Source organism: Monodelphis domestica, chromosome 1 (assembly GCF_027887165.1).
Source record: "Monodelphis domestica isolate mMonDom1 chromosome 1, mMonDom1.pri, whole genome shotgun sequence".
In the NCBI taxonomy this organism is placed as follows: domain Eukaryota; kingdom Metazoa; phylum Chordata; class Mammalia; order Didelphimorphia; family Didelphidae; genus Monodelphis; species Monodelphis domestica.
Window position 1 is genome coordinate 284,628,006 of NC_077227.1, and position 25,017 is coordinate 284,653,022.

At 34.2% G+C, this 25,017-nt stretch overlaps 1 protein-coding gene across 3 annotated transcripts in view; it reads right to left on the bottom strand.

Moving 5' to 3' along the window:
* Positions 1 to 25,017, bottom strand: part of WDHD1 (WD repeat and HMG-box DNA binding protein 1) — an 86,104-nt gene that overhangs the window by 16,764 nt on the left and 44,323 nt on the right. For all 3 annotated transcript variants that reach the window (XM_007473149.3, XM_056810970.1, XM_007473147.3), the window contains 7 exons: positions 20,530 to 20,644; positions 19,810 to 19,941; positions 6,261 to 6,472; positions 6,055 to 6,170; positions 5,047 to 5,103; positions 3,330 to 3,367; positions 2,228 to 2,395 (listed from right to left, as the gene is read on the bottom strand). In XM_007473149.3, the coding sequence (XP_007473211.1) occupies positions 2,228 to 2,395; positions 3,330 to 3,367; positions 5,047 to 5,103; positions 6,055 to 6,170; positions 6,261 to 6,472; positions 19,810 to 19,941; positions 20,530 to 20,644 (838 nt within the window). The remainder of the gene's footprint in view (positions 1 to 2,227; positions 2,396 to 3,329; positions 3,368 to 5,046; positions 5,104 to 6,054; positions 6,171 to 6,260; positions 6,473 to 19,809; positions 19,942 to 20,529; positions 20,645 to 25,017) is intronic.

The following is a 25,017-nucleotide window of genomic DNA, read 5'->3' on the forward strand; positions in this document are numbered from 1 at the left end:
AGCTAGATGGCTCAATGGATTGAGAGCCAGGCCTAGAGATGGGAAGTCCTAGGTTCAAATCTGGCCTCAGATACTTCCTAGCTGTGTGACCCTAGATAAGTCATTTAACTCCCACTGCCTAGCCCTTACCACTCTTTTGCGTTGGAACCAATACACAGTATTTATTCTAAGACAGAAGGAAAGAGTTTTTAAAAAATTAAGTAGAAACATCAGAACTTGATTACCCTTGATTACCTTGGAACCCAGGATGAACATGAACAATAGGTGGAGAATAATGATTATATCAAGACTGGCAAAATTATAAAAGAGGAAAATTGCCATTTTTAGAAGGGGTATGGGAAGGGCAGGTAGGTAGCTCAATGGTAAAGAGCCAGACCTATGACATGAGAAGTCCTGGGCTCAAATCTGGCCTCAGACACTTCCCAACAGTGCCAGCTAACCTCAATTGCCTAGCCCTTACCACTCTTTTGCCTTGGAACCAATACTTGATATTGATTCTATGACAGAAGTTTGGGTTTAAAGAATTTAAAAAATGAAAGGATATGGAAAGATAGGTATATTACTGTACTATGAGGAGAGCTCTGAATCATTCCAAAAGTTCTGGAAAACAATTTGGAACTATAATCAAAAAGCCTTTAAAATTTTCTTATCCTTAAATTTGACACCACAAAGAAATTAAAGAAGGATAAAATCCATATGTATAAAAATGTTTACATCAGGATTTTCTATTTTAGCAAAGACGTGGAAATAAAATGTTACTGATGGACTATGGAATATAATGGAATATTATTATCCTGTAAGAGTTGACAAATATAACCGATTCAGAAAAGCCTCTGAACATTTACATGAACTCATGAAGAATGAAGTGGGCAAAATCAGAATAATTTACATAAAGACTACCAAAACATAAAGGAAAACAGATCAGAGAGACCTTCAAATCTCTGAATCAATACAGTGACCAATCAGGACTTCAGAAGGTTGATGATGAAGTACTCTTTCTCAACTCTTGACTGAGAGATGATGGACAAAAGGTGCAGCTATAACTTTACACACAAAGCCAATCTGATGATTTGTTTTACTTGATGACTTCATGGTTATGAGAAAGGGCTTCTAAATGAGGCACAGGGAAAGGGAATTGGTGGGTAATAAAAGTAAAACAAACAAAAAAGAAAATAATATCAATAAAATACAGAAAAAATACACAGAAGAAAGCAGAAGGCAGTACAAGACAGGTTGGCAGAATTATTTTACTACAATAATGTTAAATTTTATATATAGCTATTGTAATTGTATGAAGTTTCTTTTCCTCTTTATTCATTTTATTTTATTTGATGTTGATTTTGCCTTTTGCTATGACTAGTTATAGTTGTACAGAGTCGGTCTGATTCTGATACTGTTTCCTTTTAGGGGTTTTTGACATTTTTCAATGCTTGCTATATTTAGTACCTTCTTGAAATGTGAACATATACAGGTATGAAGTCTAAGAGTATCTAGAAACCTTTCATCATTTCTCTAACCTGAGCCTTATTATCAAATACACTTTTTGTCATCCTCCCCTAAACCCATTCACCTTCTTATATAAGTCATCAAATATCAAGTATTTGTTGACTTGGGTTGGAGTTTATTATCAAATTCTTCACAGAATTTCCCTAACTCGATCTTCTTCAAAGATGTAGTTCTTATCTTCATGGTGGTCTTTTTACTTATGAGTGCCATAAAATTAGGTGACAAAGTGACCCATGAAAATATATTTCATATTGCCTTTGGGTACATGATGAATTATTTGACCATAGTAAGCCATGAAACAAAGAAAAACTAAAAATGGCCTTCAACTTCCATGTGTATGGCTTCACACTTCAGTGAAGATCATAACCTTCTTAGACATTAAATGGATAATTTCTCTCACTTATTTCAGTCATGTCTTACTTACTGTTACCCATAAAAAAACCCCAGCTTATACCCTTGTGGTGAATTTTTGGTGATGATAGCCTCTGACTAGTCCCTGGACCAAAAATAATCTACTGCTGGGCCCACCTTCCAGTTTGGTTAGACCTATCAGAGCTTACACACTAATGATGTAGCCTTCAAAAGTCCAGGATTTCCTCCACATCATGATGTATTGGAGTTGGATAGAAGTGGAGGGTGGTGGAATCAGTAACCAAATTTAAAGTAAGGAAAACAAAATAAGATGCTGCTATACAAATGATAATGGCAACGGAAATAATACCTGCTTAGACTTTGGTTTTGGAATCAGAGGCTTCAAAACCAGGGATTTTTCCTTATTTGCAGTTCGATTAGGTACAGTAGACTTCTTGGATAATTTCTTCATATTGTCTAAAATGTTACTTGAAGTTGAATTTACTGAAATAGCTGGTTCTTTTGAACTGGCCGATACCTAAACAAGACACATTGTTAAAATTTCACAATCAAAAAAGACTTTTCCTTTCAAATTTCAATAAAAATCTTTTAGCAAATCTATCTTTGCAAATAAAATTAATAATGAATATAGTTGGCAAAGCCTAAATTCAAAAATATATCCCCTTCAAATATAAACACTTGGTCCCAAGTGGCCAAATCACTACATATGAAGTAATATTTAGGGCTATTAAAATAATTATTATTGCTTACGGCAAAGATTAATAAATCTAAAAACTTCTTGCCAAAGTGAATTAGTTTTGTTCTTTTTCTTACTCTATTCTCTTACAACCATTTTAGAAACATTAAAAACTCTTAATTCTAAAAGAATCTAAATGCCAAGCAATTTCTAATTTTGATAAACAATAGAAACAAAAAAAATCCTATAGAAAATAAAATTCATAGTATCTGAATATATTTTCAAAAGAACTGTTTTGTTTATATTACTTATAAAAAATCAGAAATATCTTGGTATTCATGCTCCTATTTTAAAAGTGAAATGACATCCTGCAGTTTTTAATGACCCTTATAAAATTTAAATTAATATCCAATAACTCCAAGTATTATATTTTATAAGATTTATTAGAAATCACTTGAAGTAGAAGAAATATAAGAACAAAAGTAAAAGCCTGAGTAAACCCATGTGAGTAAAATTCTTCAGCCTGGCACTCATCCAACTGCCACAGCCCCATTCCCAGAAGCAGCAAGCAAGGGCAGAGATACACAAAACTTATATCTTCCCTACGTTAGTTACATTATGTAGACACATAACTGGAATGCTGGGAGAGAGAGTCCCTGGGGAGCAAAATTCTAATTTCACACCCTAATGGTTCTTTAATTAATTTTGAGTACATCTGATGATTTCTCCCAAACATATTAAAGTACAGAAAATATATTACTTGAAAAATTCTTACCTTAAAAGGATTCACTCGTCCTTGGCTGCTAGATGTAACTATACCATTGATAATAAGGGGGAAAAAACACCTCTCAATTAAATGTCTTCTTTACTATGAAATATTTTATCTAAAATCACAAATTATATTTATTTTATTTTGTTTTAAATCTATACTTTGTGTCTTAGTATATGTAAATGGGCTTACGTGTGTTGCCCAAAGTCACAGAGTTAGGAAATATCTTATTCCAGATTTGAACTCTGGTCCTTCAGTCTCCAAATGTGGTGAAAAATTATCACACCAATACCATCTCCAAGCTATAAATACATACATAGGTTTATTGAGAAGGGGCCAGTCTTACAATAAAGCCAGAGATCAAGATGAAAACCAGAGACCCCAAGCCTTAGGAGATAGCCTTTTTTTTTATGCACAGAAATCTGATGACATAGTGACAGAAAATACAGTCAAAATTAAAATAGAATGGATGCAAAAATCTTTTTACATAGGCAGGTCCTAACCAATGATGCAAGTGCTGAATAAGCTGGAAAGTTCAAAAATAATCACTATGGGTGGTAGACTATGTCTATTATTATGGCTGACCTTTCCAAGGATCTGCAATAAAGGATCAGGGTCTAACTGTTTTTTTGCTGACAATTACTGTGCAATGCTAGGAGTCAGCAGTTGGATGACTGATATTTGCACCCAAGAGCAGCCCTCCACCTCCATACTGACTGTCTTATGTTTACATGCAGCAGGGTGTGATGGGCTTGGTAGGAACTTTTTGGTTACAGGCTTAAGGTCAAAATGCTTGTCATCAAGATCTAATACCACCCTAAGCTGTATTTTTCTTAGCTAATGCTTATATTCATATAAAGCAAACTATATTATTTGTGTTCTAATCATAAAGGCTAATGTTATTATAATCATAAAAGGACAATGGTTGGGGGCTTCATACTCACACAGGCCAGGTGCTATATATCCACTGTGCTACCTAGCTGTACCTATTTCCTATATATAAATTCAAAAAGTTGTTTTAAAAGAGGTTTATGGTAGGTTTAAGTTAATTTTACAGAGCAACAGCAAAATTTTCTTTAAAAAGACTATAAGAAACATGTCTTTGGCTTTCCTGTCTAAAGCAAGGAGCCTGACCATATGGAATTTCTTCAGATAAAAAATGAATACTACTTAAACCTCTGTTGTTTGAGAGAACTATTTCATACTTGGGGGGGGGGGGGGAGGAAAAATACTCTCTTTGGCTTTCTTATCAAACAAATCCATAAGCTTTAACTTCAGGAATAAAGAAAGGGCTAGAAGCTGTAGAAGAATAGGTCAATAAAGCAGAGAGATGCTAAGAAAGAAAAGACCAAGACACGTTTACATTTTCAAGATCATGTTAAATTTAAGATTTGCAAATTTACCCTTTTGTTTTAACTCCTGTGTTTACTTTTGGAAAAAAGAAGAAGGGGGGGGATAATGAAGGGTCATATGCTTATTTCAGAGCCACTAGGATGGGGAAAAGTTGGGAATCTATAACTCTTTCCAAAGTGACCTAGGAAAGAAGAACTCAGATAAACTGAAAAAATAGTAAGCAGGACATCAAAAAAAGCAAGTAATAGGCTCAAAAGTAAAAGAAAACAGGGCATAAATAGCCCAGGAACAAGAAATTCATCAGGTTTTAACACTAGAAAGAAGTTTCCCCACTTCACACCCAAAGGAAACATTTAAAATTATTTCTCACCTGATTTGATTGCTGGCCCATCAGCTGAATTTCCATTTTTACAAAATGGATTCTGTTCTATGAAACAATTAAAATTAGAGGATTGCTTAAATTTTAGCATTAAGCTCCACCACCAACAAAAATACCAATAAATTACTGATCTTCTTCCCTTCTCACAGAAATTAGCTTCCCTTTATCAAAACCTGGAAAGCATTTTGGCCTTTTTTTTAAAGCTTATGTCATATTCTATTGTTCATTGGACTTATTGTTTATTTGTTACTTTGCCCTATCAGACCATAAGTTCCATCACAGCAAACTCATGTTTTAATTCATTGGACCACAGGCTTTTTAAGCTGAGATGGGACATTTAAGATCTTCTAGATTTGAGGGGTAGCTCAGTGGATGGAGAGCCAGGCCTAAAGACGGAAGGTCCTAGGTTCAAATCTGGCCTCAGACACTTCCTAGTTGTGTGACCCTGGGCAAGTCACTTAACCCCCATTGCCTAGCCCTTACCACTCTTCTGCCTTGGAACCAAAACATAGTATTGATTCCAAGATGGAAGGTAAGGGTTTAAAAAAAATCTTCTAGATTTGAGATCATTTTCTTTCTTCTGAGGCAAGACAAAATGTTGTCCTTTGTACTTGAAGAGGGCCAAAATGATATTACTATGTCAGGGTCAATGTACAGTGTGACTGATTGTGGCTGATAAAACCAGTATGAGTTTGGCGCACTCTTCCACAGGTGTGGAACAAATAACCCATATGAATATTTTGGGATGGCGATGTCTCTAAATTTGCACATTTCATTCTTTTGAGCTACTGCAGTTTAGCTTTGCTCAAAGAGCACCACACTCTATGATTACTGAATGAACTAAAATGGAAGGGGAGGGCATTTTTTTCAAATGCAACATTTAACTTCCTCTTGTGTTGTATAGAATATAAAAAACTTCTTCATAAAAAATACTATGAACTTACAATAAATTTGTCAAATAAGAAAATAAATCTATCATTGCTCTCAAATGTATCTTACTATTTTTATGTAGATCTGTTTTTTCTTCTATTTCATCATCTTCTTCACTGTCTTTAGCATTATTTTCTTCAACTTTATGATTTACGACCATAGGTTGGCTCCATTCTGTAGTACTACTGTAATTAAAAGGGAATGACAGATTCATAATAAACCTCAACATAATATTCAGAAATAAATGAAAACTATTGCCAAAAATTTAGTTTTACCTAGTATTCAGCTTATTTCTGAAATCTTCCTCTTCCTCCTTTAATGTTGCTGCCAATTCTGTTGCCTTTTCTACTGCCAACTCACTAAGCCTCTGGGCTAATATTAATCTCCTTGAGCGAGAAGCATATTTAATAGCTAAATTTACAGCATTTTGAGTCATAAGTTCAGCAAGTTCTACACAACGAAATTCCCGATCCAGTTTACAAGAAAGCTAAATCAAGGAGGAAAAAATATAGACATTTTAATCTTTGATCAGGCAAGGAAGAGAAATTTCTATTAAAAATGAGATTTCAGTCTACTTTTAAAAATAAATAGATGCCCAGGAGGACTCAATATTTTAAAGAAAGTACCCATAATCATTCTTCTCTATCTCCATTCCTGACTCTCTTGCCCTCTTTCTCTACTATCTCCTCAAATGGGTGGATTCTTTCTTTCCTTCCATTTTTCAGTTTCTTTTAAGTGTCATATTGCTCTATTAGAGTGAAATCTCTTTGAGGGCAGGGATTCTTTCTATTTGTATTCTCAGTGCTTTAGCACACACTAAATGCACAAAATTACTGACTTCTTATAGCAAAGATGAAAACCATTATCAAACCAGAAAAAGAAAAAATGAGAAGATATAATAGAGAATTTAGGCAAAAGTAACCTGGTATGTTTAAATGAGTTACTGAGATTGAAAAATTATAAGTGGATAAAAGAACGCCAAGTATTACCATTTCTAAGGACTTTTAAAAAGGCTTTGATCTGACTTTGCCTATGACCACATAGCTAGTACATGTCCATGGCAGGATTTGAATTCAAATCTTCCTGACTTTAATATCATTTCTCTACCTACCATGTCATTACAAATAAAGTACATTAGCTAATGCCAAAAAAACAAAATCATGTGAAGTTCAGGATCAAACTAGAAAAAGAAAAACAAATGAAAAATAGAAAAGACGTAGAAAATTTTTCTATATTAAACCTTTTCCCAAAAAATGACAGTGCACCAGCCACATTTGGACTCTAAATCTCAATCCCTAGTGTGAGAAAATAAATATGGTCTTTAAAGTAGGTTTACTTAGATATTCTATTTTCTCCTCTGATAATCTTGGCAGTTTGTAGTTTTGTAAGTATTTTTCCTTTTCACTAAAATTTTTAAATGTGTTGACATATAATTGTGCAAAATAACTTCTAATAATTGCTTTAATTTCATCTTCATTGGTGATATATTCACCTTTTCCATCTTTAATGCTAGTGATTTGGTTTTCTTCTCTTTTTAAAAAAATAATATTAATCAATGGTTGGTTGGTTGATTTTTTAAAATAAAGCCAACTACTAGATTTATTTATTAATTCAGTAATTTTCTTATATTCAATTTTATTGATCTTGCCTTTAATTTTAGGATTTCAAATTTGGTGTTTAGTTGGGGATTTTTAATTTGTTCTTTTTATATTCTTTAAAACTGCATTCCTAATCTATTGATCTGTTCTTTCTCTATTTTATTAATATAAGCACTTAGGGATATAAATTTTCCTCTAATTAGGGCTTCTGTTTCATTTCACAGGTTTTAGTACGTTGTTTCATTAATAACATTTTCTTTATGACCTGTTTATTAACCCCCTTCTTTAAAATTAAATTATTTAGTCTCCAATTAATTTTTACTTTTTGTTTCTATGGTCCTACATACATACTATTCCTATTGCCCTGTGGCAATAGAAAGGATACATTTACTATTTCTGCTTTTCTACATTTAACTATGTTTTTGTGCCCTAATATATGGTCAATTTTTAAAAGGTACCACACATATCACTCATTTCTATTCCCATTCAATTCAGATATCTGATGATATTTGAGCAATATTCTATTCATTTCTTGACTTCTTATTTATTTTTAGGTTAATCTAGTTCTGGGAGGGGAAAATTGAAGTACCCCACTATTATTGTTTTGTTATCTATTTACATCTATAACTTATTTACCTTTTCCTTTAAAAATTTGAATGTTATAACACTTGATGCATATAGGTTAATATTAATAATGCTTCATCATCTATGGTAACTTTAAAAATAATATGATTTCCCTATTTATTTATTTTGATTAATGCATATCTATTTTAGTTTTAACAATGTCAGAAATCATGATTGCTACCACTGCCTTTTTTTTTGTATCAGCTAAGGCATAGTATATTCTGCTTTAGCCCTTTATTTTTACTCTATGTGTATCTCTAAGGGCACAAATTAGAGAGGTAGTAAACTGAAGAAACTGGACATCTGAGGAGGGATATAGCAAAAGGAAAGAGAAGGACAAACAATAAAGAAAAATAGAGTGGTGGGAAATACACAGCTAGTAATTATAACTGAATATGAATGGGATGAATTCACCAATAAGTTGGAAATGGATAGCAGAAAAGATACCCCCCCATACACTGTTTTTAAGTGCACTTCAAACAAGAGACATACACATTTAATCTTGACAAATGCATAGAAAACATGCAATTTAAAATTTGTATGGAAGAGGAATTCCCTATAGAACTGTGGTTTTTAACATGGGGTATGAGAACGAAAAAAAATTGCTGATAACTATTTCAATATGATGGTTTTCTTTGCAATAATATGTATAACTAGTTCTACCATGCTAAATAAAATCTTTAAAAACCATAATGCTTATGGGAAAAATGGAACTGGAGCAAAACATTCAAAACGGGTCCCAGAGGAAGACATAGAAGCTAAAACATGAAGAACCCCAACCATGGGCTTGGGGTCACCAACAATAACAATCACTGCTCCATGAGAGAAATAAGTGGGGACTGGCCAGCCTCTTTAATGAGATGCCCTGCAGCACTCCTATCCCTCGAATAGTGATGGGGCCCACAGATCTTCCCTACTTGAGCTTTTCCTTGGGCAGGTGTTTGGGAATGATGTGAGTCAAGGAGGCTAGGTAAGAGGGGCATGTTAGGGATTTCCATGTCTTCCCTTCCATGCCTGCCTCTCTAGGGTTCTATCTCTTGCTCTCTTGGGTGTTATGCTCCAGCCTTCTCCTTAAACCCTAACTCTCATAGCATTCTAGGTGGAGATTGATGGCTATCAGAGTGCTTTCCCACAGTTGGAGCCTAATATCTCCTTTTCCTACAGACTCTACTGCATGCTAGTGGTGGCCCTTCAACCCATCTGCAGAGATCACATCCTTCCTATGGACATCTTGGTACGTAGTTTTCAAAATTCCTCTTTAAAATATTCCCTAATATATGAATCACAACAGGACAAATTTGCATTTTATATAATTTATATATATGTAAAATATATATAATTTATATTTTATATTATGCAATTAAAAACACCCTTCTGAACAGAGGCCCACAGGCATTGCCAAATTGTCATGGATGGTATGCCAAAATGTCATACAAAGAAAGGTCAAGAAATCATGATATGGAGGAGGAATCAATATGGCAAAATACGGGTGGCAACTCAGCTGAACTCTCCCAACATTCCTCTCCAAACAACTTAAAAATAATTTCTCAAATTGAATTCTGGATTGGCAGAGCCATCAAAAGGCACCAGTGTAAGACTTTTTTCCAACCCAATAAAACTTAGGAGTTTAGCAGGAGAAGTCTATGACACAGGAGTGGGGGGCTGGCCCGGAGAGGTCCAAAGTACACTCGGAGGCAATACCAGCAGAAAGGTATTAAAAGCTTGAAGGCAGGTGGGACAACAACAGCAAGTTTCAGGAGTTCTCAGCTCAGACATGGCAAGGTCATCAGATAAATGATCAGAAAAAGATTACAGGGGACCCTTTGTTGACAAGGGTGTAAGACCCTGTTACATTGTCCATGTGCAGGTCCAGACTGCAGTTCCAGGGTAAAAAGGAACATTAATGTTTGTGGATGCAGGGGAGTAGTGGCCCTGCCCACTGTTCCAGGTCATAGAAGAATGCTTATGGTCACTCCCAAGAGTCCTGGTCTCAATTCTAAGGCAGAAAAGAATAGCAGCAGTTGCAGCCACAGAACAGCAGGGCACCTAGGCACAGTTCCAGGGTCAAAAGATGCACTAGTACTTATGGATACAGGGGAACAAGGTCCTTTCTCAGATAAAAACCAGACCATGGACCAGAAGGGCAGTGACCATAACTCTCCCTGGATCATACCTGAATCATGGAAGTATCAAAAACCAGCATACTCCAAGAACTAGTTTGATAAATAGCAAGAGAAAAAAAAAAACAGAAGTTTGGGACAGTGCCCTCCTCATTGGGAATAGAGCCCAAATTTTAACATAAAAGTTAAAAGTAAAAAAATAGTAAGGAAAAATAAGTAAATGACAAAAAATGGACTTGGCCATAGAAAAGATCATGACACAAACGCAGAAGAAGAAAATGTCAAAATAACCACAAAGCCTTAGAGGAAAAAATGTGAATTAGACACAAATCCAATAAGAAATCCTGGAAAGTTGTGAACTGATCCAACCACTCTGGAGGGCAATTTGGAATTATGGGCTATAAAATAATGCATACCTTTTGATCCAGTAATACCACTACTAGCTCTGTATCCTAAAGAAATTTTTTAAAAAGAGGAAAAGACTTACTTGTATAAAAATATTTATAGCTGTTCTTTTTTGTGGTGGTGAAGAATTGGAAATTAAAGGGATGTCCCTCAATTAGGAAATGGCTGAACAAATTGCGGTACATGATGGTAATGGAATACTATTGAGCTGTAAGGAATGATGAACAGGATGATTTCGGAAAGACCTTCATGGACTGATACAAAGTAAAATAAACAAAACCAGGAAAACATTGCATATGATAACAGCAATATTATAGAATAAATAACTGTGACAGACTTAGCTATCCTTGGCAATAGAGTGATTGAGGACAATTCTGAGGCACTTATGATACAGAATGCTATCTAATTCCAGAGAAAGAGCTGTTGAAGTCAGAATGCAAAATGAAAACACATGATTTTTCAATTGTTTATTTGGGTTTATATTTTGGGGTTTTGGTTTTATAAGATTGCCCTTTTAAAAAAACGAACAATATGTAAATATATTTTCCATGATAATACATATATAATGCAGATTGAATTGCAGGTCAACACTGGGAGGGGGAAGACAAGGGAGGGAGATAATTTCAATCATATAACTTAGGAAAATTTGTGTGGAAAATTGTTATTACATGTAATTGGTAAATATGTGTGTGTGTATGTATATAAAGTATGTATATAAAATATATAGAAATTAATTTTTAAAAATAGTTCCTGAGTTTTAAAAGGATTTAAAAATCAAATTTAAAAATAAAAATAAAATGATAGGTAGAAGAAAAATACAAAAAAGAAATGAGAGCATTGCAAGAATTATAAAATGAGAATCAACAACTTGGTCAAAGAAGCACCAAAAAAATACTGAAGAAAAAAAATCTTTAAAAAGAGTTTAAAAAATGTATTAAAGAAAAGAACTTCTTAAAACATTTTAATTGGTCATATGGAACAAGCCATACAAAAATTCACTGAAGAAAACTACTAAAAAGCAGAATTGGCCAAATGGAAAAGAAGGTAAAAAAGCTGGCTGAAAAAAAATAATTCCTTAAAAATGAGAATTGCGGGAGCAGCTGGGTAGCTCAATGGCTTTCAAGCATACCCAATGAAAAGACTAAAGTTAAATTGAAAATCTGACAAACATAAGACTCAAGATAAGCATAAGGATATAGAAGGACCAAACATAGATGAAGAGCATGGGTGCAAGTTGACTATGATGAAATTATCTTTAAAAAAAATAAGCAGGTAAAAAAAGAAGCATGCCTTGATAAAAGGAAGACCGAAAAGGAAGAATGGGGAAAATTATCTCACATCAAGAATGCGTGAAAGGAACCCTCTCCCAAGATCACGCATGGCATCTTACTTATGTCCCTATGCTCCTAGTTACATCATCTAGTGTGGATTATGTGACTGAGTTTGAACCAGATGTGACTAAAGCTGACCCAAAAGGGAGAGGGAGATAAAAAAGGTTTGAGACAAAGATGTAGGGTCTCTTGGTAGCTGGCGAGTGCATGAGGGGAATAGTGGCTACGGTGGCCAGGCTGAGGCCACCCCATGTGGTAGTGTAGGTTAGGCCATTTTACTTTTATCCTTTTACCTAATTCTGATCTTTACCTATTTGAGTAAATTTAATAAAATGTATTAAAATCCTAAGGACAAGGGTCCTATTATTAATTCTTACAATAGGCACATAAGAAAGAGCTTTTACAGAGTAGACAATGGAAAGGGACAACCCTTGAACCTCACATTTGTAAAAAGGAATTCTTAATCCCTTGCTCTGACTTAGCTGGGGAAAGAGTTGGCTGGCTCAGTAGACAGAGCCAGACCCAAAGATAAGAGTAAAGTTATGTTACCATATAGACCAGCCCATAGTTAAAGGAACTAGAACCTGCTCTCAGAGAGGAAGTGATGTAAGAATGACAGTTGGATAGGGAGAGATAAAGGCAAGCAGGAAGTGTGAGAAAGGGCTTTCTCTCTAAGGTTTCCTGAGGGCAGGGTGCTGTTGGCAGTTGCTAGTAAAATCTGATTGAAGAAGAGTCTGTGGGTTGGTAGCTGTTCACTGTTTAGTGAGCTAGTTAGAATATTTAAATAGTGCAGGTTTGGCCTGGTTAGCTAGGCTGAAGAGTTATTAGTGGGACTTTCTCAAACTATAGTTTTTAGGTAGTTTATAGGTTGATATAAGAAGATTTAGGTAGTTTTTAGGTAGTACTAGGCTAGATAGTTAAATATCTCTTTCTTTCCTATCTTTAAGTCTTTTACTATTTTTTCTCCATTAAAACAAAAAAAATTTAAACTGCTCCTAATTTTAACCCCTACACACTCATCAGAATTTTCTTAAAGAGGTAAAATATATACATGCAGTTGGGTATAAAATCTATCTTAGTCAAAAGGGAAGTACAATAGGAAGGAGACATGAGAAGGCGGAGGGTGATGGAATGGAGATTGGTCAGAAGCAAAACAGATTTTTGAGGAGGGATATGGTGAAAGGAGAGAGAAGGAAGACAAATAGGATAGAGGGAAATACATAGTTGATAATCAGAAGTGGGAATGTGAATAGGATGATATCCATACAATGAAAGAGGAGAGCAGAATGGTTTAGAAACTAGAATGCTATAATATATTGTTTATAAGAAATGGATGTAAGCATAAAAATATACATAGAATAAAAATAAGAAGCTGAAACAGAATATGTTATACTTCATCTGAGGTAAAAAAGGGAAAAGTAGCAATCAAGGTTTCAGATAAAGTAAAAGCAAAAATAGAACTTGGGAGCAGTTGGGTAGCTCAGTGTATTGAGAGCCAGGTCTAGAGAAGGGAGGTCCTAGGTTCTAATCTAGCCTCGGACACTTCCTAGCTGTGTGACCCTGGGCAAGTCATTTAACCCCCATTGCCTAGCCTTACCACAATATATAGTATTGATTCTAAAATGGAAGGTAAGGGCTTAAAAATAAAAATAACAAATAACAAAACCAAAAGAGATACATGAGGAAATTATGTTTCACTAAAATAACATAATTAATGAAGTAATATTATTACTAAATATATACTCACCAAAAGGCATAACATTTAAATTCTTAAAGGAAAAGTTAGGAGAAAATAGTAAAATCATACTGGTGGGGAACATCAATTTGCCCCGCTCAGAACTAGATAAATCTAAACATAAAATAAGAAAGAAGTTAAGGAGATAAATAGAATTTTAGAAAAGTTACATATGATAAAACTCTTCAGAAAACTGAATGGGGCCAGAAAGGAGTATATCTTTTCCTTAGCTATATATGGCACCTTCAACAAAATTAGCCATCTTTTAGGGCATCCTTGCAACCAAATACAGAAAAATGAAATGCATCTGTTTCAGACCATAATTCAATAAAAACTGCATTCAATAAAGGGCCATGGAAACATAGATTAAAAATTAATGGGAGGGGGGGTGACGGCAACTGAGTGGCTCAGGGTTTAAAAAATTTTAATTGGAAATTAGATAATCCAATTCTAAAGAAAGAGTGGAGTGGATCAAAGAAGAGATGAATAAAATTGAAATTAAGAAAACCTTGAACTAATAAACTAGGAGCTGGTTTTGTGAAAAAACAAAACCAAAACCTAACAAAATAAACTTTTTTTTATTTCATTTGAGAAAAAGAATGAAGGAAAGCAGATTACCAGTATCAAAAATTAAAAGAGTGAATGCATCACCACCAATGGTTAAAGTAACTACTAGGAACTATTTTGCTCAATATGCCCATATATTTGACAACCTAAATGAAATATATGAATATTTATAAAAATATAAATTGTCCAGATTAACAGGAGGGGGAATAAGATACTTAAATAACCATATCTTAGAAAAAGAAATTGAACAAGTCAGAAAATATCCCCACGAGAAGGTGGACTCACAAACAAATGCTACCAAACATTTAAAGAATAATTGATTTCCCATACTCTGTAAACTATTTGGGAAAATCAGCAAAAGAAAAGAGTTCTACCACCAAATTCCTTTTATGACACAAACATAAGTGCTAATACCCAAACCAGGAAGAGCAAAAACAGAAAGAAAGCCACAGACCAATTTCCCTAATAAATAGTTACAAAAAATTTAAAGAAAATACTAACAAGAAGATTATAGTAATATTTCACAAAGATCATACACTATGACCAAGTGAAATTTCTACCATTAATGCAGAGCTAGGTCAATATTAGGAAAACTATCAGCATAACTGACCATATCAATAACAAAACCAACAGAAATAATATGATTATCTAAATAGATGCAGAAAAAGCTTTTGACAAAACACAATACTCATTAAAAAGCCTAGAGAACATGGAAACAACATAATAAAAGTTTTCTACATAACTTAATCTACTTGGTTTGATGCTATAGCAAACTGCACCAAAAATTATTTTATAGACAAAAAATAATAACAAAATTCATCTTTAAGAACAAAAGGTCGAGAATATCAAGGGAATCCATGAAAAAAATGTGAAGGAAGATGGCCTAACAGAACCAGATCTCAAAGTGTATTATAAATATATTATCAAAACAACTTGGTATTGGCTAAGAAATAGAATGGTGTATCAGCAAAATAGATTAGATATGCAATATTTACTAATAAATGATCATAGTAATTTAGTGTTTGATATATTAAAAGATTCAAGTTTTGGGGATAAGAATTCACTATTTGACAAAAACTATTAGGAAAATTAGAAAATGGTTTGACATCAGCATCTCATACTGTATCCCAAGATACGGTAAACATGGGTACATGATTTAGACATAAGTGATATCATAAGAAAATTAAGGTAACATGGAATAGTTTACCTGTCAGATTTATGGATTAGGGAAGAATTTATGACCAAACAAGATAGAGAGCACAGGCAGCTAGGTAGTTTAGTGAACTGTGAGTTAAGTCAAGAGATGGGAAGTTTTGGATTCAAATCTGACCTGTGATAAAAGATGAAAGGTTTACCAAAAAACTGCTGCAAAAACTGAGAGATGCAAACCTTAGAGAATGATTGACAGGAGAATATGATCAAGGGTCACATGGGAGTCTGAGGGATCTGGGAGAAGATTCTATCTGCCCAACTGTCTTCTCTCCTGAAGGATTTGAAATTAAGGTTGGAAGAGGATTTTCTCCTGTGACCAAAAGAGGAAAGAGGTTTTCTGGATCTGTTCTGCTGGCAGCATCAGTGAGAAGATCTCTGGAACTACTTGGACATCTACCAACTTGAGATCCTGGCCCTATTTGATTGGACTCCAGGTATGAGACTTGGATATTGGGAAGTTAATGTTTAGCTTAGTAATATAGTTTAGTTCGTTATAGATATTAGCTTTTAAATTAAGTATAAGTTTATTCCTAAACCCTTTTTCCTTCCTATCATTCCCAAACAATAAATCAGAATTTATTTATATGTTTCCCTCTTGCTCTTTCCTCACCCCAAATCCTACCGTAACAGGCCTCAGACACTCCTTAGTTGTATGACTCTGGCCAAGTCACTTTACCCCCATTTTCCAGTCTTTACTGTTCTAAGATAGGAGGTAAGACTTTTTTTTTTTAAAAAAGGAGAAAAAAAGGAAAAAGAGAGCATTAAAGGGTATAAAATAAATAATTTTGATTACATTAAATTTAAAATTTTGCACAAATAAAACAATTAGAAGGAAAGTAGGATGCTAGGGAAAATTTTTACAGCAAGTGTTTCTAACAGAGGTTGCACCTCTCAAATATAAGAAAAGTGAGTCAAATTTATAAAAATATAAACCATTCAAGTTACTTCAATTATAGATGACTAATAATAATAGCAAGCACTTGAGTGTTTTAAGATTTACAAAGTATTATATTTGTTATCTCATTTGATCTTCCCAATATTACTTCCTCAAATTTCCAAAGCATCTGTGGATTTAACTGATATGGGTCCTTCACATTAATACAACCCTCTACATCTAAGGTTTTCATGAAGATAAAAATACACCAGTTGATGCATACGTTTTTGGTAACAAGTCCCTCTCAACTTAGTTACACAAGCACTTTAACAGATCAGTGAGTTCCATATAATTAGTTTAGGTTCCACTATGCAAAAGGATATAGTTCTTTAAGATGATAAATGAAAATGTTCTCCATTTTATTTCTCAAAATCTACCAATATACATGGCTTCTGAATACTTATAAGTTTATTTAAGAAAAGATTTAGAAAAAAATTAAGTATAGTTGACTTATACACACACTATCCCTACACACTACACATACACACATGGAAACAAACAGTTGCATATTTAAAATTTTTGAGCTCTAATAACTATCCAAATCATTGTTTTTGTCCTGCCAATCTCATTTTCTGCTATCCTATTAAGCAGAGGTAACCTCAATTAGTCAGGCACATAGTTGATAGAAGACAGGCAGAAAGAAGCAAGAGAGAATGAATACTTTAAGCCAAAAATAGCTTTTCAAACAGCATTTTTTTTAATGTACATAAAAAATGGAAGAAGCCCTACACATGCAAATTCTACAGGGTAAATAACCCAGTGAATTTTGGCAAGACTCTTTCAGTTAGAAAAGTCAATTCAGTTCAGGCCCATTCCCAGAAATGGTTTTTGGCAATGAAATAGATCCAGATCAGTTCTAGAATCTATTTGGGAGCAGACCAGGGAATTTGGTTCAGTACAGGGTCTTCAAAGCCTAAGAAGAGTGGCTTCAAAAATTCCTTGTTTTTTCATTGTCCTTTGAATTGGGTTAAGCATATTCTGGACTAGGATGGACCCCCCCCCCCATTAATTCTCCCAATTTTAGTGCAGTCAGAATGAGCTTTTATTTGAATATGAACAATTGAAAAGAAGCAACTAGCTTTATCCCTCTTTGACATTCTTGATCAACCACTTTCTATATTCTCTGGATTTTCATGACACTATTCTTTCTTGATTGCTATACTCAGACTCTTCTATTGAATCATCAACAAAGGTTTAAATTGTCTTCATAAATATAATACCCTGATCAATAAATCCAGCCCTTGTCTCTATTGTGTTCCAGTTCCACATCAACAATTGCCTAATGAAATTTTCATACTGGATGTTGAATTTGAGGCATCTATGGCACAGAGACCTCATTATCTTTCCTGCAAAACCCATCCCTCTTCTGAACTTCCTATTTCTATAGAAGCATTCTTCTATTCAGGTTTGCAACTGCAGTCATCCTCAACTCTTCACTCTCCCTTACATATATTGTCTAGTCTTGATAATTCTTCTCACACAGTTATCTAGCATAAGTTTCCACCCCCAGACTCACAAAGTCAACACTGACTCTTTCATCACTTCTCACCTGGACTATTACAAAAGCAATGTTGCAATGACTGCAATACTGCAATACCAATCTCTGCCATGGAGTCTCTAAGCCAGTGATGGTGAACCTTTTAGAGGAGTGCTGGGCAGTGACCCCACCCTATCCCTGAACTAGTACTATGCCTGCTCACTAAGAGCCCTAGTATCATGTCCCACTCCCCCACTTTGTTCCCCCCACACCCTCCTTATTCAGAAAGGGGAGGGAGGAAGCACTCCTACTGGGTTGCTAGGCAGAGGGGTGGGGGAACAGCTCCGCCCCAAGATCCTCTGGCTTTCTAGTAACGAACTCTGGTGGGTTATGTGCCATTTTTGGCACAGGTACCATGGGTTCACCATCATTGCTTTAAGTCATACTACATACAACTGCAAAAGTGATATTGCTGAAGTACAATTTTGACCACAGTGACACCCCTGTTCAAGTAATACCAGTGACTGCCTATAATCTCTAGAAACAAATACCCTAACCTCCTTTGTCTGGCATTTATTCAGTCTATTTCTATAGGCTTCTTACACATTACTTCTCTTCCCATACTCATAGACTAGCCAAACTAACCTTCTTTTTTTAACTTACAAAAGATATTTGGTAACTTGCCTCCACTGTTTCACATTGTTTCTTTGCCACATCTGGAATGTACTCTTCCTCCTTGGTTTTCCTGGCCTCAAAGAAGGCTCAGCTCAAATACCATCATCTACAAGAAGAGCTTCTTGCCTTGAAGATGCTCATGCACTACCTCATTACTTCTTTGTCTTTCCTCATGTGTCATGTTTCCTCTGAAGAAATATCTATTCTTTGCAGGCAGAAATTGTTTCATTTTTGGTTCTATATTACCAGCATCTAGCAAAGTGCCTGGCCCAAGAACAGGGACTTAATGAATTGTTGATTAAAATGTGAAAACTCTAATCTGTATCTCTAAGTTAAATACAAATTACAGAAAATGCCTGCTCAAAAACTTTAACTTCTTATATCTAATTTACTCTTACTGATATAATCTTACTGACATAATAATTAATAATAATCTTACCATCACAATAAAGTTATAAAATCATAAAATTATCAGTAACATAAAGGATGATGAAGACATACAAATAGGCTAATTTTGTCATCAACAGTATAATAAGCAAAGTCCATTCTGTCCAGTAACTCTGAAGTAATAAAAAAACACCTAAGACATTCCCTAAAAATAAGCCCGAGATGGTAAAGACTGAAGGTAAGACAAGGTCTCTTGCTCCCTCATTAATACTTCTCTTCACACATCACATCAGACACATAGAAGAGACTCCAAGGGCTACCTTGCTCTTTCTTGAGACTGAATTGAGTTCTTCCTCCCTGTGGAAGGAACTTAGTGCCTATCTTGATCCCAATTGCTACTGCTCTTTCCTCCTCAAGAAAGAGTGTGCAATCTCTGTTCTCAAAGTAAATGTAATGCCCTTACAGAAAGAAACTATTTTATTTTTGTTTTAGTAGACCTAGCACTTAGCACCCAGAAGATGCTGAGTATTTGTTCATCTGGACTCACAAAAAGTGAAAAGACCCATTCTAGAGAATGGCCTCAAGTACACTGGACAGATATCCTGTGGATTATCTCTAGGAGGACATGGACAAGAGTCCTACCAAGGAGGTGCCATGGATGGGTTGCAATCTGTACTAATGGGAAAAGGACTTGCCTTTATGGATCTATGATTTTCATAGTTTTTGCCAGAATTTTGCATAATTATTTGCTTTACTCACCGCAAACATTTTCATTAGCAATTCTTGTTGTTCTTTTATTGCCTGATTTTTAGTGCTTTCTTCATATTCATAGCCATTTTCAGATAAGTAATCAAGGTGATTATGAAAGATAAAGGAACGCCAAAACTGTTCCTTAAGAGAAAAATAAAACAATTTGTTTTATCACAAATTAGTCCTTTAACTCATTACTTTATGGGGATATGTCAGATATCAAAGTACAGGGCAGAGAAATCAACTGTTTATTCTTTGTCTCCTTAGTAATAATGTGTGTCATTTTTACAAGTTACTTCATTATGAACTTATTTTATTTCTCCAATTAGATTCTGTTTCCTGAAGGCTGGGATCATATCTTCAATTTAAGTTTATATCTTCTCCTTATAGTCTACCACCATATAATGCTCTACACAAAACATACAACTCTCCTAAATCAATGATTAGTAGCCCTACTGAAACTTCACTGTGAAAATATTGTGATGCATGCCCTAGAATTCTCTAATCCATGAGACATCAATATAATAAGGTATTTTTATTTGGTCCAGTAAGTCAAACTTCCTAAAAGGGATCCAAAACCAAAACACCTTAGATTTTTAACTGCATATTAAAACTGCATCAGATTTCTACTGTATTAAGCTAATATTGTTCTAAAAACAATACCTGTTTCACTATCAGTACTTAACAAATATTTCTCAAATTCTGTTTTGGTGCTTTATTTTCACATACCTCCATTTGTCCTTTCTCTGTTGCAATCTGACAATAAGGAAGCTGAAAGGATAATATAGCTACAGCTGGGCGTGGAAGAGTAGGAGGAAAACGCGATCCTTTGCAAGGAATGCACCTGTTGACAAGGAAAAAGCCTATTATGTCATTAAAACCACCAAAATATTGGTTCTCCTTTATGCCTTTAACAACAAATATTTGATAAATAACAGATTCTATAATACAAGTGAAATTCATTTACTATTGTTTGTTTTACATAGGAATTTGTTTGCAAGAACTAGATATACTTTCCCAATTCTGAAAATGAGTCACTTTTCATATCACCTCTGAATTAAACAGCAAACTTAGTGAAATCAGCTTTAACATTTGCCCAAATAAAGTTTTAGAAGCACTAGAGGGTTAAAAAAAAAAAACAAACCTGGAGTTTATAGACCTTTCTAAGACCTACAGATTAACGTGAGAGGCTTCTTCTCTGGACACACCCCTGCCTGCTCTTTCTTGGAAACTTTCATATCACATGTTCTGCTCATCTGAGCCCCTCACCTTCCCCAGACAATAATTGAGCTTTTCTCTGCCTAAAATGTCAATTACTGGAATGAAAAAAACAAAACAAAAAACAGGTGCACCTTAGTGAAAACACACCCTATCTATAAAACCCTTGACATTCAGTAGTCTTGATGAACTGTACTGGTACAGAACAGACAAAGGTTTTAAGTGTTTCTCACATTGACTAAGAGAATGGAAGAGAGCTTGAGGAATCTGGATATGTCAAGTATTGCAGTAACCTCCATCCCTCATCTTATAATGGCCTGAAGTATTAAGGCTCTGGCAACTAAGACTTTATTATATCCATCCCCTTCAGTGATTAAAGCCTATTGATATCCTCAGTCCTAATCTCTCTTCTCTCATTTGTCATTCTAAAAATTCTTCTATCTTCATCTCAAAGCATTTTATAATAAGCCTTGGGCCTTTCATTGCATGATTAACAATATAATATAATAAAAGTCTATTGCAAAACTCCTCTAACTCCCCAAACTGCTCTTCTAGACTAACTCATTTTGGACTCAAAGGCTATTATAAAGCTTGTCACTGTAGGATGTCAACTTAGTGTGTCTTATTGATACTCAAATCAACTTGAGTTAACAAGGTCATCAGTGATAACCACTGAGAAAGTGGGGAAAGGAGGCCAGAAGTATAAGTGTTTATTTGGCAATTTAAGTGAGAAAAATGGCAAAATGACAAATCATCAGACTGTGCATGACCTGAGTAGCTAAAGGTAAGATGCCATGAAACTATATTAATTCACATCTAAATGGGTTCAGATAATCAATTATGTTTGCTAAAATTATTCATTATTTATTAAGTTATAAAACATTCATTTAGGACCAAATGCTACATATTGCTTTAAAACTTAATGTCTATAACATATTAATTACTCAACAGCTGGTAGTATAATGGACAGAGTGGTGGTCTGGAGTTACGAACAAAAAAATCCAGTCTCAGATACTTACTAACTGTATGTCCCTGGGCAAGTCACTTAATCCTATTTGTCTTACTTTCCTCTTCTGTAAAATGAACAGAAAAAAATGGCAAACACTCTAGGATCTTTGCCCAAAATGGGGTCACAGAGTCAGACATGACTGAAATGACAAAACAAAAACAAAATATTCCTCTCTATTTCTCTAAAGCCATGAGAAAACTATGGCATAATAATGTAAAACACTTTGGGTCAATTCCTTGACTTTGATAAGGCCATTTAAAACCATAACAACGCAGCAGCAGAGTGTGCAAGCTATTTTCCACTGGCCCAGACCTTTAATCAAGCACCAAGAATCGATTAAGCACTGTCATGTGCCATCACTGTCTTAGATGCTAGAAAAACAAAGCTAGAAATAAAACAGTTCCTGCTTCAGAGGGGTTTATATTGCAACTGTAAGATTAAAATTAATATCCAACAACTCCAAGTATCATATTTTATAAGATTTATTAATAATCACTTGAAGCAGAAGAAATAAAAAAAATGTAAAAGCCTGAGTAAAGAAAACTCCCAACTACGTTAGCGGGAAAAGAGAGAGGGCAGGCTCACACACAAACTTTATCTCCAAAACATAAGGAGGTTACATGAGAATGAAAGTGGGATGCTGGGATTTAGACAACTTAAGTACTGCCTCCTAGAAGTGGAACTTAAGACAGTGTACTAGATGGGAGAAAGTCAATTACAGTAAAAGCTAAACTTTAAACTATTACTATCTTCTTTGCTTTAAAAATTTCTTGACAAATAAATATAACTATTAAATAATTTATTTGAAAGGTAAAGACTAGGGGCATCTAGGTGGCTCATGGATTGAGAGCCAGGCCTATAGAAGGAACGTCCTGAGTTCAAATCTGAATTCACATACTTCCTAGCAGTGTTACCCTGGGTAAGTCACTTAACCCCATTGCCTTGCTGTTACCACTAGTCCCAGCATCAATTCTAGGAGCTATTTTTCCTCACACAGAAAGAAGGTAAGAGTTTAAAGAAGAGAAAATAAAGTCCAATGTCAGTTTGTCAACAAGTATTTTCTAAGTACTAACTATATGCCAAGCTCTAAGGATACTAAGAAACAGGACAAACAAAAACAAAAAACCAGGCTCTGATTTTAAGGAGCTCATAGTAAAATGGGAGAGAAAACATGTACAAATAAGATAATATAGGATAAACCAGAGATTATTAGAGAAGGAAGACACTAGCAAGATGAAAAAAGGCTTATAAATCTTAAAGGGCTAGCTATCATTATCTTTTAGTAGAGTAATATATAATATATTCTAATATACAATAACTAAAAAACAATTCACAGCTTTTGACATAGTAATCCCATTCTACACCCTAAGAAAAAAACCCAAAACAAGCACCAAAAAATTCTGCCCAAATAGGTTCACAGACAAATTAGTTATAATAGAAAAAAATATATATATATATGTTTTAACAAGATAGGACATTTTATATGGAATATTTCATTCAATTAATTGAAATGTTTATTTTAAAATGTTAATTTTTAAAAGATAAGGTAGTTGTGATTCAGTATGTGCATTATATTTTAGAATGTAAAAAATGTGTATTAAAAAGAAAAAAGTTTGAATACCAACAACTTAGTGCCTATTAATTTTATATAACTCTAACTAAATTTTTCAATGTAACTCTAAATTTTTAAATAATGTAAATAGCTTAATGCCCATTAACTTTTACTTAAGTTCCTAATTAATAACATATTTAAAAAAGAAATATAGACTTCAAACATTTTTATATCTTAAAAATTATTTCTTCCTACAGATGTTCATGAGCTTCAATTTTAAATCAGTTAAAAAGTGTACTCTAATGACTCACTCTAGAGTAGTTTTTAAGAGATAAAAAGGACTTTGAGATCATCTAGTCCAACTAACCTCTTCATTTAATATGTGAGGAAATAGACCAAAAGAAGCAAAGTTAACTGTCTCAGCAGATTCATAAAGAACATTTCATAACCAATAACGTAACATTCCTTTCTTGAAATAGCAAGAAAAAGAAACTCCTATTTCTATTAAGACATGTTAGTTAGGAAGGAAAGAATAATGTGAAGAAATGAACAAGATTTACTAAATACACAATTACTTCAAATGCCTTCTGATTAAATTCTTAGATACTACCTAGCCCAAGAGCAAAACACCCCCCCCCTTTGGTTTCATTTATCATCTAAGGGACAAGCAATTAGGGATGGAAAAAAAGTTTGTGTTAATATTTACAGTGAATTATTAATACTGCATTAGAAATTTCAAGAAATACTCATTAATCTTTAAGAAAAGACTAGGACTAGAAACAGGACCAAAGATTTCATTCATATAGGGAACTTTCTTAAAAGCAAGAAAACTTCCTCTCTCTGTAAGTCAGTTCCTTTGCTGTAATTTGTAGCCTTAGAGAGCTTCCTATAGTAGTAAGAGGTTAGTGACTTGCCCAGGATCATACAGTCAATAACAACACAAGCAGTACATATCAGAGGCAACTGACTCCAAGGCTAGCTCCCTATCCACCATGTTGCTATCTACCATGTTGCCTTTACTTTTTAGATGTTGAACTTAAAAAAAAAATAATACCCATGTCTATATGTAATGATCAAAATAGAAAATAGTACAAAACTATTTAATAGAACTTACTCTGTCATCAGTACATTTGTATAACCATCAATTACATAGTGGCCAATGGTGATTACTAAAAATTAAAAAATCATTATCTCTCCCAACCAATTCCTCCCCAAGATTAATTTATGTTTACTTTGTAAATGTTCAATTCTTCTGTAGGCAGCCCTCTAAGGCTACAGAGTATATGTCAATGTTCATTAGCAGAAAAAATTCCTCACTAGGTATCCTGCTTCTTACATCAATGAGGTCACAAAATTGGTTTAAAAAATATATTTTTTGTATTTATTTATATTTTTACTTTTTTTTTAACCTAGGTATCATCATTGACTCTTTATTCTC